This window comes from Ambystoma mexicanum, chromosome 3p (genome assembly GCF_040938575.1).
Source record: "Ambystoma mexicanum isolate Mex_15411 chromosome 3p, UKY_AmexF1_1, whole genome shotgun sequence".
NCBI classification, from domain to species: domain Eukaryota; kingdom Metazoa; phylum Chordata; class Amphibia; order Caudata; family Ambystomatidae; genus Ambystoma; species Ambystoma mexicanum.
In genome coordinates this window covers 432,727,387-432,748,883 of record NC_090925.1, presented here as the reverse complement: position 1 = coordinate 432,748,883, position 21,497 = coordinate 432,727,387, and the positions used below count along the sequence as shown (strand labels likewise).

The window sequence follows — 21,497 nt, the reverse complement described above, 5'->3', positions numbered from 1 at the left end:
CATATGCTGTTCTTCTTCAGTTTTCTTTATACAATGTTGCTGCTTGCAACTTTGGTTTCCACACAGTCCGGTCTGGTATCAGTCGCCCTAACTCACAGGCTGTGCTGACTTCACTGGTGCTGCTTTGTTGTAGGAGCCAAGTACAGTACCACAGTGGCAAACTCCTCTCCCCGCCTTGACTATCGACACGGGAAAGCCCTGGGTACCTCCGACATTCAATGCAGGATTCTTCAGCTTTAATTCCTTGTCTTACGTTTCCTATTCTCGAGGGCTTGTGGAAGAAGCAGTCCTTTGGTGAAAAGGTCCAGGGCACTTCCCTCCTTGCAATCCTCTTCGGTCTCACCGTCTTCCACCTCGTATTAAACTGCCATCTTGGAACAGCTGCTTCCACCTGTGCTTTGCCTTGCTCAGTGTGCTTTTCGTGCTCTGCCTTTAATCCTTGTGGGGTAGTGTGATGGAAGTCAGGTGTGTGTAATGATCAGTAATTGCATCACCCTGCCTGCATTGTAGTTGAACATGTCAGGTATACAGCTCGGCTTTCCATTTTCCCTCACAGTGAGTTGTCAGTGAGAAAGTGTTTGTGTCAGAGAAGGGGGCACAGAGGGGTTGAGTCCCTACGTATCGTACCTGGTAGGATGGGGCAAAGGGGAAGGGGATACCACATCTCGCCATCCGGTGTCCCACTTCCACTCCCCGGACACCCCCCATCCAGGTATCCTCCCACACAGGCCCACCCCCAGGAACTGAATCCAAAAGCGATGGCCGTGTCCTGGCCCCTTGGATGACAGATCCCCGGGAACTAAAGGGTGAGACACCTTCAGGTTTCTCACATAGGGCAGTTGAAAATAGGCTGAATCTTATATGCCATCACCCTGATTCTACTGGACTCAACTCCTACAGGGCTGCAAAGGCAGATCGGGAGCACTCCAAAACTATGTATTGTTAAACGGCCTCAATACTATTGAGGAGCAGGTGAATGCTTTCGCACTAGTTCCCGCCCCCTCACCACCAACATGTTAGAACAGTAGATGAAGGGATATGACTGGGACGTCTTGTGTAAACCCCCTACCGCATCGAGTGTATGAGAGATGTTATGCACTCAGACAGCCATATAGAATGTGCCCTTGAACTGAAAGTGTGGAAGGATGTCACATGGAAGGATTTTGGCACACACCTGTGGACATCATGGAGCGTTAAGTGAAATCTGACGAGGATAGAGTGATGTCATAAAGAAGATATATGAACCTATGCTGAAACGATATGAAAATAGTTAAGAGTGATGATGCAACTGAAGCACCAAGAGAAATATGTACCTAAAGCTAAAGTAATCATGGAGATAAAGAAGAATGAAGTAACTTACTGGTTAATAACTGTAAATACGCAGTAACGCAAGATAGATGAGACATATAGAACCTTGCTATAGAGCAATATATAATGTGGCAAGGATGACCATGATAGGAAAATGGACGCTGGCTCATGGACGCTGGCTCATGTCGAATTCAACCACGCTACCTCAGAGACAGACCGAGGCTGCAGAATCAGGAGACGCTGGAAATGCAACTTGTGTGCAAAGTGACGAGTCAAGGTTGGCCTAGGATCAAGGATACTATTTTAAGGAAAAATTGCCAGTCACAAGGGGATTTACACGGTTAACCGCTGAATGTGAGACATTCTTCTTAGATTAAGGAAGACGAAAACAGCTGCAACAGCCAAAGTATTGGACAATTAAAAGTGTATGAAGTCTATGCAAGATAGAGCGAGTAAGTCTCTAGTGGCCAAGAGGAGCAACAGCACCCTGCATAATGCTGCTGAGAGCGCCACATCATCTGCCTGCCCGCATGCCGTGCTTGATGGAGCATGTTATTTTCGGGTCTGTCAAGGCACTCCATGATGGCTCCCCTGAAGGCCTGAAGCGCCACCTGATACTTGCAGGCCCTTTAACCTGTGGAGGAGCTCGGAATGGATTGGGTCTATTACTTCCAGAGGACCTCCGCCGGAGCCGGAAAGCGATTGCTGGCCCCACTCAAAGGGCCAAGTCCATGCCTGATCCTTGGAGGGCCTTGGCTGCCCCTCTTTGTCTGGTGTGCAACATTTGGCCTCTTTCAAATGGGCCTGGTGGCTGCTTGTGCATTATACATCTTCAATGCACTTTCAAACGTAAGAGTGCCGTGTGTGCCTGCTTGCTACCATGATGCATACTATCTACCTGTACCCCTCAGCACGCCATTACCCTCAGTATGTCCCGCCAGGCCTTGCATCTCGCTCCTTTCCATTGTGACTTGCACCCCCCATTTAATCGTTCAGGCTGCCTCCATACTCTCTAACTTTCCATGGTGTCCTGTACCTCTCTGGTTACATCACTGTCCTCATGAACTGCAACGCATGTCTGCTCCTTCCTCACGGATGCTCTGACAGTCCCCTGTCCAGTATGACTATCGTTATAGTGCCTTAAATCCCTTCACCTTCCATCCTGTGTTACATTTGTATGCCATCTTGGACTTTCGAATGAGTGTTTTGACATCGGTTTGGTGTGCTTTGTGTGCCTATCCCCTCTATCCCCGCGCTCCTTTCCTACTTAATATTTCTGCACCTTCACTAGCCTAAGCGCTGCCTGGCACGTATGATTGTCTTTCTCTGTTCACCTGACCCTACCTTCCAACCTCCCCTCTCCCCTATCCTTTCTACATGATTGAAACGACCGTCGGGCACGTACAATAATTTTGTCATGTTGTAAACAGTATGTTCTCCTTCTTCTATGTTGTACCTCTGAACGTGTAGCACTTGCCCATTCTGAATTTCCAATGCCTATTGAGAATATCAACTTAATTTGCTTAATTACCTACCCTCCCTGCGTTGGACAGCTATGAAACGCTTGTTTAAGAGTTTCAGTGCTATATGAGTGACCAATAAATAAATAAGAGGCTAGAAAGGACAAATGTGTGGTCTCTTCACATGTGATTCAGAAGTTGAAGACCAGGGCTATTCATTAGCTTCATTAGAGCCTCAGACGAGGATAGTGGTGTGCTCACACTCTCTCAAATGTTCCAGGACAGTGAGCAGGCTTCAAGTTCGACTACAGATGGGAGACTTTGGCTTATGGTCAACCGGTGAGGAATGATGGATTAATTGGAAGAACAGGGAGTACTTTGATGCAATTCAAAGCACCTAGGTTTCGTTTCACGTATGTGCTGCTAAATAGTTGAAAGTTCAAGGTTGGTTAAATAGTCTATATTATATATGTTCCCCTAACCAATCTCTTCCTTCGATAGGTTTTATGTTTTGCCACGTAGGATGTCGTCGCAGACGATGCATATTGGGTATAAGATCTCTGTGTAATCAAGATAATCTGCGAGTGTGCATGCATCAGTCCGATGCCTGTCAGTTGTCCCTGCTTTATTAAATGAGAATAAAGTAGTACTTTGCCATATTCCGTGAGTATGTCTGGTTATTTGGTCTGAGATCTTCATTTGTAATTCCATCTAGCACACAAGACGCTTCAAGGTGCTAGAGCACAATACCAGTTTATCTTCTCAGGCAAAGATTATCAATCCAACATTTGGACGTTTCTCGTTTTCACCACTTTGGAGATTCTATAAATTGGAGGTAGTAGCAGCATTGATTTATGGCTCTGAAATCTGCCTAAAGATTAATTAGAAACCCTGGCCAAATATTGTGGCCCTTTTGTGGAAGTAGATTTTGTGCCTTCCAATGTGGATTCCAATCTCAGTGGTATGGTTTGAATTGGGCTTTAATATCCTTCGAAGCCATTGTAAAATGGAAAACTATATCCCTCTATAGAAAAATTGTCATGGCTGCTGATCTGCCATGACCATTGAAATGGTTTTATCCATGATCCTAATGCAGGTATTTTTAATCATTGGATTATGTATTGTGCCTCTCTATTATCAAGGCTCGATACAACAGTTAAAATGCTGGTAACCAACCCTCAAAAGGTGAAATTTTAAATGTGGAATTAGGACTGGACCACAACTATATCCGAATGTAAAAAGTATAAAATACAAATTATTTGCTCAACTCACAATTTTGGAGAAAATATCGAATACATTGCTGAAATTATCTAGAAAAGTTCCGTAATGGAAGATGGAGGATGCAGTGTTTTGTCTTTTTCTCAACTATTTCTGACTAACAAATTTTAGGCGCTCATAACCATATAGAAAGAGGGAAAAGGCTTTGTAGAATTTGTAACACCCTTCCTATACCATCTATTAGTGAAATGCTCACTGCTGAAACATCTAAGAATCAAACACTTAAGCCATCTATTCATTCATTTTGGAGTAGTATCAGCAGAGGGCATTTGGTCTCAAACTATCAATGGACCTTCAACCTGCTGGAAATTGGTAGCTATAAGATTTTTAGAAGTATGAATTTATGAACCTTTACCATTATGAATTGCTTTTATATTTATTCAATTTTGTACTGTAAATGTGTATTTTAATTCGAGCTTATTTCTCAGTTAAAAAAAAACGGATATAAAGTAAAGCAAATACTATGCATCCGCCAGTTTTACAATGATTTATTGTTTGTTAGTACAATAGCCCTTAAAGCCTTATCAGGATACCCTACAGATCAGTTTAAAATATTAGACAGAGCTGTCTATAGTTCTAGCTGGTATAAATCTTCCCAATATGTTAATTTTTATAATGTGTGCTTACTGGGTCGCTCCGTTTACCTATACGTTTATGCTGCTGATTATATTTTTTTTGTGTTTGTTTCTTTGTAGCATGTTGTTGAACTGAACCTGACAGACAACCCAGCATGGCAGGGCGATAAAGGAAACACAAAAGGGGATCGATATGATGATCTCCAGTGTGCCCGTTTCATTTGCCCCGTTGTGGGCTTGGAAATGAATGGTAGACACAAGTAAGTAACATTGTAGTGGGTCTGAATCCACAGATGACATTTTTAGCTTCACACAAACCTTATGTACTTTTCTGCCAGACTGATTTGTAAAGACTGACTACTTAGTGCTTGGCTTAGTGGTTCACTGCAGTTTGCTTTGTTTCAGTGTGGCAAACAACTAGCTGAAACTTTTATAATATTAATGTGTTAATTCTACTCTCATGACCACATTTGCTACTTGATAATTCTGTCTCCATTGACTTGATATGTTCTCCACTACCATGTGTGACACTTCATGCTTGGAAACAAGTATTTAGCATCGCTCTAAACTGCTGTAGCATTAGGAATCGTGTTAATCAGATGGACGTTAAATCTGCATTTATTGATCTTCTTTCACTTAAATACAACTCGACAAATCGTGTTAAAATTGCTTAAGATGCTGAGGACCCTCGCAGTAACTCGAATTTGCACAATTGGAGTAGAAAGATAATCTTTTAGTGTGCTGTCCCTAGAAGTTGGATGGGGGCTGATGTTGTAGAGCCTACCCGGCCTTCAGTTATCTTGGCGTGAGCATCAGTCTTGTGCCCTTATGAGCCATGGTTATTGTTGCCACCACATAGTAGCATGTGCAAATACTCATGCAGAAAGAACTAGGTGTGCAGCTCTACTCACTCAACGCACCATGCCTAGGAATAGGCTTGTGGCACAGGAAAACACTCCTATCAGTCTTTACGCCCAGGAATGCATTTACACCAGTACCTCTTAGCAATGAGCATGAGTGTTTATGCAAGTTACTATGTGGGAGCCATAGTGACCATGGTTCATACCAGCACACCTTGTCCTTCACCCCAAGGTACCTTCCTCATACCCGGTTTGCATGATTTACAGCGGTGGAACCATTTGATTAGTCGTGGAGTGTAGATGTTGTCCACAGGTTCCCATGATTTTTCTCAAGCTCATAGCCTAATTTACCAGATATTTCAACCTCCTATAGATATTATGTGAATTGTAAAGGGACTTTGCTTGTTACCATTACCACTTCAAGAGGGGGAGGTGGGGGCCAAACAAGTGTTTCCATTGGACAGCTTTACTAATTTTATATGGAACACAGGACATATTTTCAGATCATAGTTAAAAAGCTTTTAAACTACGCTCATCAACACTGTAGCGGCCTCACATTGCTGAGACTTGCCTGGATCGTAGCATCTTATCCCCACTTTAATAACCCGGTTTATCCCTGTAGCACGCAGCACTGTGAATATGTTATCTTTTCGAATGTAAGTGGCAAGCAAAGATCTGGGTCATTGCTTGTGCTGCAGTATATTGAGTGTTCAAGTACCCCAGGTAACTCCTCCTATGGCTCAAAGATTTCTCTGCGGATTCCCACTCCCACCTGAAACACTCTGTAAAGACGCTTTGAATAACTGTCTTGCTTTGGGGCCCTTCCCCCACTCTTTTAGTCTCACCACTCAATTGCTAGGAATAGCATTGTCTATTCTCACCCTTTGTCCTAAGGATAATCTCAGTTTTTCTGTGCTCCCTGTTTGAGTAATCATACGCTTTTCCCCCTTTGTTAACGCAGATTGTTAACATGAAGAGGCAGTAGTACTTGACTGGCCCCTACTCAGGGTATCTGCTTCATCCGTAGTAAACTGTTTATTTTATTGCCTCCTCAATCAGCATCATCAAAGATCCTGTCTATTTACTTCAAAGCAGATGTGTGTGGCTTTGAATATCCATTTCTCTTTTACTTCAGCAGACTAGTTCCCTGTGCACTGCTCACTCAACTACTAGGACTACATAAATACTTGTGATGTTTCTAGGGCAGCCCATAGGTCAAGACCTTAGCAAATCACTTTGTTGCTAACTAAAGGTTCTAAAATATCAATGTTATGCTTTCTTAGCTCTTCAGTGGCCGCACTTTACATCTTGTGTGTGTATAAAGAACTTTATAAAAACCAATAGACATAAACATAAAATACTTGCGTTGATAAACTGAGCATTCACTACCCGTTTACTCAGAATTTTTTTTAATGTGAAGTGGCTGGCAAATCTCTGGAAAGAAGAGATGTTTCCACTTTCTCTCCTGTAGTTAACATGAACATATTGTGACAAATCAGGGAAATTCGTCCCTTTTCCCCAAGCGGGGGCCACCCCCATTGAGGCTAAGGAGGTGAACCCAGTATTTGGGCAAGCAAGACCTCACTGGAGAGACTCCCCCCCCCCCCCCCCCCTTAGGGGATGATAACTCTCAAGGTAGAGGGAGATCTCCTTTAAGTACTGTACGGTCCGCTTATATGGGGGACAAAGAAATTGTAAAAGTGATGAGGCCTTTTTGTTTTTTTTTTTGACACCACTGCAGAACTCTCCTCAGACTAGACATCTTATAATCAGAAGCTTGTTACCTCTCGTCCCAAAGACTCATATAAAAACACTGAAGTCCTCAGCTGGAGGAGGAGACTCCCTGACGCTAATCCGAATGGCAGCGGAGGCGACGCGCCGAGCGGACCCTGCGCTGGAGCATAGAATGAGTCCTGAGGTGGGACCAATAACAGGATATGGTTGGCCAGCAGCCTGTGAAACACGGCTGAATCTGGGAATTCCAGGGGCGAAAGCATTGCAACCCCTGTACCGAGAATCGCAAAATGGAAGAGTAACCAGGGCAATGATGAGACCCTGGGAAGGCCACCGTGACAGGAGGCAGTAACGCGGCAAGCTGAGATGAAAGTTGCCAAAAGCAGAATAACCAATCCTCCCTGGCGGAAGCACCATGAGAGAACAGCTATGTGGGCCCCACAGGAAGACTGGAGGCAGGCGGTTGAACACGGCAGTGAAGCCGAAACCTAAATCCTTCACCGGCGAGTAAGATTGTGAACAACCTGAACAGGCACCAAAGTATCCTGAACCTTGAGAGAAACATAGGGGTTAGAGAACCTGTGAATAGCCTACTAGAGGGCCAAGGTTTCTCGAAGGAGACCAGGACTGATACCGATACTGAAAGCCAAGAGAACCATATTGAGAAGCCCCATAAGGAGGAAGGGCCGCAAACCGAGATATTATCCCTTTGTTGAACACTTGAAAACCCTTCATGACTTGAGTGACTTTGTAAGCAGAGGAACTGAGACAGACTTGGATTTCGAAGTTTTGATTCCTTCTTTTGTCTTGGGTTGAACATTGGATTTGGAAGATTGCAGCAGTGCAGGTCAGCTAGGAGGCCTGACAACATTCATTGTGGTGACACTTTCTCTTAATTATTAATCCAGTGGTAAGGCCGGATAGTTGGATAGGTTGGGACAGGGGACTGTTTTGTCATCCTGACAAGCATCTTATTTTTACTTGTGTGGAAGTGAAACCCAATTTTAGCAATAGGGCTAGTGAGGGATTTTCCTTTTATTTTTTTAAGCATACATACAACATGTAATAACCCCCATTCCAGATATGCGAACACAGTCCAGTGACCCCAAAGCTCCCCCCCTTCCCATCCCCTACTTTCCTCCCCCAAATCAATGTTCCTCCTGGTTTGGTGGAACGGGGTTGTCCGTAAATGGCTCGCTGCTCGAATGTAAGGTCCGTCTGGTTAATAGGGGTTTGTGAGTCATCGCTGGGAAGTTCTGATCATAATCTAGGAGTGGGGCCCAAATATCTGTAAACCGATGTAAAAGGCCTGCCGCGACCAAGATATCCCAGAGTTTAATCCACCAAAGAGTCGTTGATGGACCCTCGACAGACTTCCAGCTTCAGGCGATTGTAATTTTAGCGTCCCATAGGAATTGTGTGAGAAGTTTGGTCATCTTCCCAGATCTCGGGTACGCTCCTGGTGCTGGAGTGCCTAGTAGAATGATTTCCGGTTCTCTGGGGAGTACCACCTGGGTGATATCTTCTACAGTAGAAATGCATTTGACCCAGAAGGCGTTCATGATTGGGCAAGACCAACACATATGCAGATATGTTCTTGGGTGTCCACATAGGCGCCAGCATTGTGGGTTTATTGTGGGTTGAGGGACTGATTAAAGTGATGGAGACGCAATGGGGGTTGTACTATCATAAAAGCAGTTTATAGGCGCATTCACGGTTAGTAATGCAGAAAGAGGAAGAGTGGGTTCTAGACCATATGTCCATCCATGTTTGGTCATCCAGAGGATGCCCTATATCTGTCTCCCATTGCGCCATGTAGGAAGTTCTTGAGATGAGCGTATCATCCTGTAGCAGTTTGTAGAGTGTGGAGATTTTCCCTCGAAGCAGCAGGTCCCTCCGAGTGAGTTCAAGAGGTGCTGGGATACGTGTCACAGCCTGACTGATTTGGGAGTGAGAGCACCAGTGTCGAAGTTGCTTGTAGGAGAACCAGTCCTTTTCCGATAGGCGAACGGCTGTTTTGCATTGCTCAAAGGGGCTGATCGTTCTCGAAAAGTTGTCCCCTGGATTCCAGTCCTCCCATAATCCAGTTTTTGAAATTAGCGGCTGGGAGCCAGGAGAGAAAGCTGGGTTATGAAAGATTGGAGAAGGAGGACCAAGGCCGTGTTGAATGCCATTTATGTGTTAGTGCCCTGTCTCAAGTTTTAAGAGTGTGAGTAGTGGAGGCCCAAATCCCATCCCAGGTTTGGCGAAATGTAGCCGGAATGTATGGGAAAATCGGAGGGCGGAGAGTAAGGCGGGATTGCTCTAGTTCTACCCATTTCGGGCGTCCAGAGGTGATGATGCACGACTGTATGTGTGCCAGCTGTGAATCTACCTGGTATTTGCGTAGGTCTGGGACCAGTAGGCCTCCCAGTCTAGCATTGCCCATCATGGCCTTTTGAGAGATTCTTGCTTTCCTACCCTTCCAGATAAAACAAAGCATTTTCCTTTGAAAGCGAAGGGGGATGGGGGGGCAATGGGATCGTGATGGGGAGGAAGGAGCAAGCGTATAGGAACCGTGGGAGAAGGTTCATTTTACAAGCGGTTATCTGCCCAATGAGCAAGATCTCTTGTGAGATCCATCGCTCAAAGTCCCTCTCTAGTTCCCTAAAGAGCGGGGGGAAATTTGAAAGGTATAAGTCTCTAGGACGAGCAGGGATCTGGACCCCCAGGTAGGGGATAGATTTCTCATTCCATTGGATCGGGCATAGGGGTTTTAGAGTTTTCCGTTGCCGGTTTCCAGGCCTATCCCCAAGGCTGCCGATTTGGCAAAACCTGCCACCCTCTCAGATCTGCCAATTTCTTTAAGGGGTGATGTTGGTGAAGAGCGAATGTCTGTTATAGACAACAGCATGTCATCAGCTTAGAGTGAAATTTTATGCTGAAAGGTGCCGACGGGTAGATCTTTACTGCTTGGGTCCAGATGAACCCGCTGGGCCAAGGGTTCCATTACCAGGGCAAATAGGAGGGGGGACAGGGGACAGCCCTGCCTGGTACCATAGGTTAAAGATATTGGTTCTGAGAGGCTGCAGTTGACCCTGAGGAGAGTTTTTGGAGATTGGTAATTTGCTAAAATAAGTTTTTGGAAATTTGGGCCAAAGGAAAGGCCTCCAGGATAAGTTGTAGGAAGGCACAGTCCACTTTGTCAAACGCTTTGGAGGCATCCAGGACCAAGAGTGCCAATTTATGAGTCTTGTCTCGCGAGTAGGGCAGTTAGTAGGGCGCAGTGTGATCTCGGGGACCAACCTTTGCGTTTGATTATCCTCAGCCTTCTGGACCTCTTCTTCAAGAATCAAACAAGCATTTTGTGTGCCTCTATGATATACCGCCCTGTGTGCGATGAGCCCCCCCATGCCCCTTTAACAATGCTTTCATAGCGTCCCAAGTGTTCGCAGGGGAGGTGTCTTCAGGTAGATTTTCCTGGGAAAAGTTTCTGATCACATTGCCGATGGAGTCCCTATGGGGCATTTAGTTCAGCATGGGATGATGTGGGGTCCAACGGCGTCAGGGGTGGGAGGGAGTGGATCAGGGTCATGGGCTCGGAGTGTCAGTGTAATAGGAGCATGATCAGAGAGTACCCTTGCTCTTATGGTCACATTGCGAGAATTTGTGGGGAGGCCAGTAAGAAGTCTATTCGGGAGAAGGTCCTGTGGACATGTGAGAAGAAAGAGAAGTCCACTTCGATGAGGTGAAGCACTCCATGTGTCCACCACCCCCAGGGTTCGAAACTGTTGAAAAAGGCTTTTGTCAAGTTTAAAGTCTCTGGGGGCTGGGGGTGCGATCTGTCCCGGGTGGGGTCCGGGACCCCATTGAAGTCCTTTCCTATGATAACTTGGCCTTCGACAAAGGGAAGGAGGGTTTTGCGCAGGTCTTTGTAGAATGCCTCTTGTCCCTCATTGGGGACGTAAACTGATACAAGGGAGTATAGTTGTCCAAATATAAGGCCCTTGACTGCTGTATTGCGACCATCCGGAGACAGTAGAGTTTCAAGTATCTGAGGTTGCACATGAAGAGGATGGCGGTACCCCCTTTTTAGTTCCATTAGAGGCTAAATATTGGAGCGGGAATTTCTATTGTGGAGGCGTGAAAAGTCTGCAGGCATCAGATGGGACTCCTGGAGGCGGACCACTGAGCTTTCCATGTCCTGAAGTCGTTTCAGTGTAGATTTACGCTTGGATGGGGAGTTCAGACCCCTGATGTTCAACGAGATGAGCTTCAATTTCTGGGCGGTGGGGGTGTCCCTGAGTCATCTGTATTTTCTGTATACGGTTCTGGACGGGATGCATTTGTTTATGATTATCCTCAGCTTTCTGGACCTCTTCTTCAAGAATCAAACAAGCATTTTGTTTGCCTCTATGATATGCCGCCCCGTGTGCTATGAGTTCCCCCCTTAACACTGCTTTCATAGCGTCCCAACTGTTGGCATGCAAGGTGTCTTCAGGAGGATTTTCCTGGAAAAAGTTTCTGATCACAGTGGCGATGGAGTCCCTATGGGACATTACGTTCAGCATGGAATCATATAGGTTCCAACAGCTTTGGGGGCAGTGGGGTTGGGGTAGTTTGAACTGCTTGTGTCTTAACCAGTAGAAAATGAAATTCCTAACCTCTAAGGTTAGGTGCTCCATTTTCAATGAGATGTATTTGTCACAGATTACCGGTGGGGCTATGTTGTTGGTTTTCACCAGAACAGTGGCAGAGTACCTTTTAGCTTTTCAAGAAGAATGGTCGGACCCTAAAGTTACTGATGTCTTACTACAGATGCTTGTACTGGTTGGTTGCTAGCCACCAAATCAGCCAGTTCTTTAATGGACTACAGTTGCTCAGTTATCACCATATGCACATTTCCTTGTTGAAAAGCTATTTTTCACAATCTCACTTTTTATTGTAGATAATATTGCAAATTCACATTAACAAAAGGAAGCTTCTCCAGCATGGGGTCTGGCATGGATTCACATGCTCATGAATATTACCTGTCGTCAGGCTGTGAATCCTTGGTAAAAGAAAAAATCACTTTCATTCTTGAACTGTGTTTCTCCTAACAACCAATCACTGGTCTCTGGGGTCATACTGCCCCCAGCCAATGACTTCCCTCCACCTAACCCCCTCCTCTGGCAGCCATCTTCGGATTTTTACCGCACGTTCAAGTGTTGGGAGTCCTCGTGCTTAGCTCACTTTTTGCTTTTTTGAAGAGTTTCACTCTATTTTCCAGTCAATCGAGTCACGTGCTCCATCGATCATCCTTTCGATTAATGGGAACTCGTTTTCGGATTTCTTCAGAGCGCCTCAAGGGTGGATTTCGTCGAGTTTCTTCGGAGAGGATTCCAGAAGATTCTATAAGGCCTACACCGCATGGATCATGTCGGACGAGAAGGATTCCCCTTCGCTTTTCAAGCTTTGCTCTGACTGCGGTTTGCGGAGTGTTTACATGGACGACAAACATTCCCAGTGCCTGTACTGTCTGTATCCAATACATAAGGAGGAAGATTGTGCGTTTTGCCGTGAACTCTCGAAGTGCACGTTGAAGTATCGGCATGAACGGCTGGAAGAGTGGCTGCAGGCCAAGGCCTCGCACCAGGCAGTTCCCAGGGGAATGCCTCTACTGGATCCGGGAAAGCTGAGCGGGCTTCTAAGTTCTTTGATGCGCCCCTCTCATGGGGGTACAACAAAAGGCCAAGCACCACGAGTCCACTACCGTCTGCAGCGCCGTTGCGGTGGGCTCTTCGGCGGTCAGGGTGCGCTCAACATCTCCTGCTGCTTCGGTCTCCAGTCAACGCTCTGGATCGTCATCCAAGAGTAAGTCGGATCACCCGGGCAAGCTGAAGGTGGCCGCTGGAGACGACCAAGGAAAGGTCCAAACAGGGTTAGGCGTCTGGCCTACCCGCGAAGGATGAGGCCAAAGGGGAACGTGGACCCGACCCATCCTCTAAGAAGGCCAAGCCGGAGAAGACTTCGAAGACCAAGCAGGACAAGGGACCTGGCCTGACTGTGAAGGCCCAGGTGCACCAGACGAAGGTGGCACCTTCCATTTAGGTGGTGGTAGCGTCCCTTTCGAAGGCTGCAGGGGCGGTCCCACAGGGCACCCCTCCATCGGCAAGGGTATCCCTTCCTCCCAGGAGAGTCCTCGTTCATACCCATTGAGAAGACCCCAGAGAAGAAGATGCTGATCATCTCCTTGAGGCTGTCGGATGCAAAGAAAGGGGGTGGCCTTGAGGGCCTCCAAGGCACAGACATCTCGGCCGAGGAGGATGAGCTTGTTTATCTCCAGACCATCCAGGAGGTGGTTGGCGACGAAGGTGACGGTGGAGTCACTCACTACGACCAGGGCGGCAAAAAGGGCGATGAGGATATGTTGAGGAACCCCAGGACGACGAGGGCCCTAGCCCTGCTCCTGTGCCCCAGCTGTCTACGCCTGCCCCTCAGCCTCCTGCCCCAAGCCTCCTCATAGAGACCTCTGTGGACATCCTTTCGACTCTTCATGCGTTGGTATCTGAGATGCAACGGAGGATGCTGGTGGCTCTGCCACCCGCCCTGCTTGCTTCCCTGGTTCCGTTCGCTCCGCGGTTGACGGGGGACCTGCCAAAGAGGAAGAGGCGCCCACTGCTTCCCTGCTCCCTTCATCTCCTTCACCACCACCCTGTGCAGATGAGACAGGATGGACACGGCGACGACGACGGGCATGGATGACGATGGTGGAATGGGGGACCTCCTGTCGCCTCCGCCCAGATCCTCCCCTCCGGACGAGATTGGATCATTCCACGCCAGCAAAAAGGAACTGCCTAGAGAAGAAGTACAGGGTGCCGGACTCTGCGCCTAAATGCTTGCGGGCCCAACCGTCACCGGACTCCGTGGTTTCTGCAGTGGCCAAGAAGAAGTAGTCTGGATTGGCAGTCTTCTGCGACGACGACCCCTCCTGACAACGAGGGTAAGAAGTTGGAGGCGATGAGGAGGAGAGTTATCTATTCCGCAGCGACGACCATCAAGCCCGCCAACGCCCTCTCAGCACCCTACGACCGGGAGCTGTGGTTCAAGCTCGCTCCTCTACTGGAATTCCTCCCCGATGACAAGAGGTCAGAAGCTTTGGATATTCTGCAGGAGGGGAGGTGGCTTCAGATCACGCGATCACGGTGGCCACAGACATCCCGGACCGGGGTTCTGCCAGATGGGCAACAGTGTTTGCCTTCTACGTTGTGGCTGGCTCAAAGCCACTAACTTCGGATAGGAGGTCCAAACCAGGGTTCTGGACATGCCTTTCGACTGGGACAACCTTTTTGGAAAGGCAGTGGATGTGTCCCTGCAAGCCATCAAGGTGGACACGCACGGAGAGGCACGTGCCCTAGGCATGCTTCTGGAACGACAGCCTCAGGAGGCAAGTCTACCCGATCTTCGAGAAGGTTTGGCGGGGGCTCCTCTTCTTACCGTTAGCCCTCCCACTCCTCGGCCCAGGAAACCAACAGGGGCTGTTCCAAGGCCTTCAGTGGAGGAGGTCGTTGTTGTTGTCAGGTGGTCAATCGACCTCTAAGCAGGAATGAACTGACCAAGTCGACGGGCCCCCACCCGTGCACCCCAGTGGGAGGCCGGCTGGCAAACTTAATCAGCTTATGGGAGACCATCTCCACCGACCGTTGGGTGCTGGACGCTCTCGCCCAAGGACACACTTTACAGTTCCAACGGAAGTGTCCTCGAATACCACTGGCGGCCTAACAGGAAAACCACATCCCTCAACTTCTGCTGGAGGTGCGGGCCATGTTAAGGAAAGGGGCGATAGAGTTGGTCGCAAAGCGACTTCAGGATCTGGAGTTTATTCAAGGTACTTCCTTGTTCGAAAGAAGAACGGAGGCTGGAGACCCAGTCCTGTCCTGCGACGACTAAACAAATACATAAAGTCCCAAAAGTTCTGCATGGTCACTCTTCAGCACGTGCTCGGACAGCTGGAAGAAGGAGACTTTCTGTCGTCGTTGGACCTGGAGGATGCGTACTTCCACATCCCCATAGGACACCGCAAGTTTCTGCGCTTAGTCATTCAGGGGAAGCATTACCAATTCAAGGCCCTTCTCTTCAGACTGAAGTCGGCGCCCAGGGTCTTCACCAAGTGCCTGGCGCCGGTGGCAGCCAATCTATGGCTGCAAGGGATCCACCTCTTGCCTTACTTGGACGACTGGCTCATCCGGGCAAGATCAAGAGAGATAGCGGGCGACCACGCAACAAGGACTGTCTGCCTACTGACGGAGCTGGGGTTCTCAGTAAGCCATGCAAAGTCCTGCTTGACTCCATCGCAGGACGCTCTGTTCTTAGGATCACGACTCAACATGGTATTGTGCCTGGCATCACCGTCGGAAGAGAGGATAGCAGCCATCCTGGGCAAGGTGCAGCGGCTGCTAGCACTGAAGATCGCCACAGTGAGGGCCATCAAGTCACTGATCGGCATGATGTCGTCATGCATTTACCTCATCTGCCTCTGCAGGTTACGAATTCGCCCACTGCAGGAGTTCCTAGACACCCGTTGGGTCCAGGTGTCCGGAAGCTTCCAAGACAAGATTGCGCTCAACAAGGGTTTCCGTTGGGCAATAAGGTGGTGGGGTGTGCGCTCGCACCTGGCAGGAGGCAAGGATTTCCAGACCTCACCACACAAGGAGACGGTCACAACGGCGCTTCCTTGGAAGGATGGGTAGCCCACACCGGAAGCCTTCATGCCAAAAGTCTGTGGCTGCCGGAGGAGAAGACATTGCACATCAACGTCCTGGAGCTACGAGCAGTGTTTTGGGCCCTCGGATCGTTCCTGCCGTCCCTCATGGGCAAGGTGGTGCGGATCTTCACAGACCATACCGGGGGGAAACGGGGGGAACCAGATCCCCGGCGCTCTCCAAAGACTTGCAGGACTTGTGGCACTGGGCCATAGCCCAGAGGATGTTCCTCATTCCGTTTCATCTGGCAGGAGTAAAGAACATGGTCGCCGACTCTCTGAGCAGGGAGCTTTGATCTTGTCACGAGTGGGAACTTCGGCAGGACCTAGTGGAGAAGTTTTTCATCAAATGGGGCAATCTCAGGATCGACTTGTTTGCTGAGGCGACGAACACCAAGTGCCGGAGGTTTGCCAACTGGTTCCCCCAGTAGGGGAGCATGAGGATGCATTCTCATTCCCTTAGGAAGGCCTCTTTCTGTATGCGTTCCCCCCGTTGACGTTGTCACTTCGAGTCATCGGTCAACTCAGACGGTGCCGGTGCTGAATGATCCTCATCACACTACCATGCTTGAGGCAGATCTGGTACCCGAACATTCTCAGCATGTCAATGTCCGCACCGGTCAAGCTGCCAATAGCCGCAGATCTGCACGCCAGGGAAGGTGCTGCCATACTCCACCACGATCCAGGGTCTCTGAACCTGAAGGCCTGACTCCTCCAGCGCTAGAATTCGGTGGCTACGATCTTGCAAGGAAGTGCTTGCTAAAGCTAGAGCTTTGTCTCCCTTGAAATGCTACTGACTCAAGTGGAAGAGATTTGCTGTTTGGTGCTGTTCCCAAAATATCGACCCTCTGAGGGTAAAGGTCCCTCAAGTGCTTCCATATTTGCTGTTGTTGGCTAAATCGGGGCTTGCTCACGGCTCCCGCAAGGTTCATCTGGCAGCTATCTCCTGCTACACCAGATCCCCAGTACGAGCCTCCTTGTTGTCGCACCGGTTGGTCAAGGAATTCGTCAAAGGACTATTTTGCTTCTTCCCGCTGTTGAAGGCTACGGCCTGGTGTGGGAGCTTAATGTGGTACTTACTAAGCTCATGGGACCCCCTATGCATTCTGTTCTACTCAAGTTTCTGTTGTAGAAAACAGCCTTTCTCGTGGCCATCACTTCTGCACGACGAGTGGGTGAGATCCAGGCCCTATCCTGTAAATCCCCTTACTTGACTTTTCACAAGACGAGGGTGGTGCTGCGGACGCACCCCCCCTTTCATGCCTAAGGTGCCGTCGAACTTTCATCTAAATGAGCCCTTGTTGTTACCTGTATTTTTTCCAACACCTTTGTCGCCGACTGAGAGGACTGCACTCGCTGGATGTGGCTTGAGCGTTGAAGTTCTAAGAGTTTCCGGAAAACCTCTCAACTTTTTGTAAACTTTGGCCCTGTGAACCATGGTAAGGCCCTGTCCAAGGCTTCCATTTCCAGGTGGCTCTCTGGCTAGATCACCCACTGTCACCGGTTGGTAAACCTGACCGTTGCCTGGCCGGCCGAGAGCCCATTCCACCAGAGCAATCGCTGCTACAACGGCGTTCCTGTCTGGGGTGCCCCTGCTGGACATTTGCAGGGCTGCTATGTGGAGGTCCACGCAAACCTTCACGAAACTCTACTGCGTCGACAGGGATTCCAGAGTCAGCAAAGCAGTGCTGCACAACCTGTTCGCTTGAAGGTGAGCCTGGTGAGGAGATAAGAGATGCTTATTTTGAGCCTTGCCACCTCCCGTGGTTGTGCATGTGTGTACTGCCATGTATTCTTTATTCATGAGCATGTGAATCCATGCCAGACCCCATGCTGGAGAAGGAACAAGTTACTTACCTGTAACTGTTGTTCTCCAGCATGGGTCTGGCATGGATTCACATGCAAACCCTCCAGCCTACCCCTCTGCGGCTCTTCTCTTGGTCCTACTGCCACTTTACGTGCTATCAAATCTGAAGATGGCTGCCAGAGGAGGGGCTTAGGTAGAGGGCAGTCATTGGCCGGGGGCAATCATTGTCCGGGGGCTGTATGACCCAGAGACCAGTGATTGGTTGTTAGGAGAAACGCAGTTCAGAAATGAAACTGATATTTTTCTTTTATCAAGGATTCCCAGCCTGAGATGGGGAAAATTCATGAGCATGTGAATCCATGCCAGACCCATGCTGGAGAACAGTTACAGGTAAGTAACTTGTTCCTTATTACCATTCTCACTATCCAGACACCATTGGCAATAGAGAAATGATAGCCCCTCATAATGGATGTTGGGTGAAAAATCATGCTTTCTCTTTATTGCTGTTTTCTACTTCTTTTTGTTTAGTCTTTTTTAATTTCCCCTACCCGGCAGCAGGATTTTAATAGCTTGTTTGTGACTTTGTGTAGTATTCCCTGCCTCATTCTCCTGGGGTGTGTTCATATGCAGAAAGGGTGTTGCTGCTCGCCTTCGATAAAGAATACTTTCAAACGTGTGGACATTTCTGTCTCTGTTAATGTAATTTTTCCACTAGATAGGCGTGACATTTTTTGCATATGATTGTGATTTTATTGGATAGTAATTTGTTTTCACAGCGTGTTTATCACATTACACATTAAAAAAACCTGCACTTCCCATGTATTATGTTTGTCGCTTCATCCCATTTGAGGCTTTTTCTTTGTTAAATCCTTTTTTTCATCCTCGATGCCGAGATGAAGGCAATAGCTAGATTTAAGTGATGGTGTACATTTTAATTACTCTGTCCATCTCTTCTAAGTGACCAGAATCCACCCTATTCTCTGCTTATGACCAGCATGCCATTGCTGCTATTGAAGGAGGAAATAAAACTAGTACTTTAATCGGAGCTATGGTACCAAAAATGAGGTGACATTGAAATAAATATTGTTCATTTTTATTCAATTTATTATCCCTCTCTATGCCAGTCACACACTTTTGTTCCTGCTCTTTTCGAGACCCTTGTGGCATTTGATCCCCAATTCGCTTGCTATCTTTGTCAGCCATCGAGCACTCTGAACTTGTGGCATTATAGGGATCTGTTAGCTGCTCGGATAGCTCCATAAATTGAGTGTGTCTCATGTGTTCATCCTGCATGACATGAGTTTGGATCCTGGAAGGACTGAGTCAGCCCTTCACCTTTCCTGGTCAATCATTTGAATACTGTTAAATAAGGTAATAATGGCCATCAGGGCACAAAATGTGCACTCTCTGCTAGTAGTTGGCTAATATCAATGAGCCTTTGGTTAGTAACAAATGGTGAGTTCTGCACATGTGGAGCATTGAGGGGGGGAGTGACTTTTTATGCGTGGCGAATATCTTGCAACTTTTACCCCTGATGGCTATTACTGTGTTGCAAGTTAGGGGTGGAGGGGGGGGGGGGAGTCCATGGTGAATTCTATAGCCGTTTATGCCTTTTCCTTCAATACTCATTATCAAACAGCTATAAGAATTTGACAAGGTATTATGTTTTGAGAGCCTACTAGCAAATCTTTTAATTGGCTCCCTATCTTGCTGCTGTGGTAGCATATGCAATGTTTTCTCACTCCCTGCTGCTAGTAGAGCCTATGGCTGAGAACAAAACCAGACCAGAATATATGCCAGATACAAGATGCATAGTGAAGATGTTGATGCTAGAACTCTGCAGATTCTTGTCCATCAACAATCTCTTCTGGGGTTCCAGGTAGAATCCTTCCTCCATGATGTCATGCATCCTTGAACTGTAAATAACTGCATTGTACAATATAACACACCTCCTTCCCAACTGAAACAAGTGGAAAACCCTAAGACGAAGTCCCTCCATTTGAATACCTCTCACCTCCATGAGACCTTAATCGCCCTCTCCCATCCAACATTCCTTTGTTCCCTATTCGTCTGTCCTGAACTCCACAGCATTATCAAATTCCCTTCGCACTTGCTGCAGCCCCCAGAACCTCTGCCCACATTTCGGCACCCTTCCAGTCCTCCGTACAAACAATCTGGTGCCCACACCGCACTCTCCCCTCCTCACATGATTCTGCACATTGTACCTTTCCTTCATGCGCAACCCTTTTGCCCGCACCCTCTGCCTTAACTCCCTATTACCCTACTCTACAAACCCTGACTAACCCAAGCAGAGCAGATTAGTCACAGTATATGTTTTCCTTCCCCTCAGGACCTCAAATGGAAAAAGACCCGTAGTGGCAGTTGGGGCCATCCGGTAAGCACAAACACTTTCCCACCAGCTCCTCCCAATTCTGGTCATAATCGGTAGCCATCCTGATTCCCTGCATCAAGGTATGATTAAACCGCTCAACAGCTCCATTGGTGTGAGGATGATATAACTAGGTATGAAAATGTGTCACCCCAATGCTCTCGAGAAATTACTCCATGATGCCCGATATCAGCTGTACTCTGTTGTCAATCAGGAGTTTTCTGGGGAAACCTTCCCTTTGAAACAAACCAGCTCTAGGGTCCGCTTTGCAAATATTTTGTGTCTCAACCCACTTGGAGTACAAATCCATCACCACAATAACCTATTTTTTCACTCCTCTTTCCCCAACGATCTGACCTAGGAGGTCCAGTGCCACAAAATTCCAACACCCACTAGATAACTCAATAGATCTCAATGGCTGAACAAAGTTACTGAGAATGTTATCTGCATCTCGACACACCGCACATTCCAACACTGTGGCGAACCAGAAGGACTTAGGTGATTTTGGGTCATGGTTCAAGAGTTTTTATTCAACAAAAAGAATTGAACGCCTAACGACCACTATTTCTATGAGTGAGGTTCCCTGCCTATTAGACTAAAACTAAAGGTCAATATCAAAATAAAAGACCAAATTCTACCTCCTAACTGGCCCTACCACTTTAGAAAACAAAAAGAAAGGTAGAGGCCAGGACACAGTCTGGGGGTTGGACCTCTGCCTGGCCCAACACAGCAGAATCTTCAACAGATCAAATTAAATAGTTCAAACAAATCAGGTCCTCCCTTAGACGTTGGTGGACAAAACTAAAGGTTCCTTAATCCAGTTGCTTCTTTCAAGTTTTGTGGGAACAAATCTCTGGCTCTCAGACTCCCCCAAGCTCCTGATTTTGTATTAGCATTGGATAGGATATCTGCTCTCTTGCGTTCCCCGGGGTTCCATAATCTTGCCATTTTCCATGGCTTGGTTGCAAAGTATTCTTTTTCAGTTCGCTTTGTTTTACAGAGGACTCTGTCCCGTTCGATTTCTCAGGCTTTTACAAACCTATAAACTTTTCCAACCTGGATACAAAGAGGGTGTCTCTCTGTCGCTCAGATTCACAAGGGTGCTTGCCAGTTCGGGTTCTCTGGTACCCGGAGCCTCAGCGGTTCTTCCAACCTGTATATAAAGTTTCTATGTTTCTCATATGGTCCTTTACATTGAGCCTTTGCTCATGAAAGCCCGTCTGGCTCTCGTAAGCACATAGGCTCTCTCAATTCAAAGTGTTAATACTTTTCTTCCCCAGCTACATACCAGGTGTCTGCTCATTCAGGAGTCTCAGGCTCCCGTGACCTCATAGGTTCTTTTAACCTTATCCCACAGTATCCATTTC

At 47.5% G+C, this 21,497-nt stretch overlaps 1 protein-coding gene across 1 annotated transcript in view; it reads left to right on the top strand.

Annotated features, from left to right (window-relative positions):
- The window catches only part of RTF2 (replication termination factor 2), a 766,115-nt gene that overhangs the window by 195,991 nt on the left and 548,627 nt on the right, over window positions 1-21,497 (top strand). Inside the window, exon 4 of the mRNA XM_069651115.1 lies at window positions 4,742-4,881. Coding sequence (XP_069507216.1) covers window positions 4,742-4,881 — 140 coding nt within the window. The remainder of the gene's footprint in view (window positions 1-4,741; window positions 4,882-21,497) is intronic.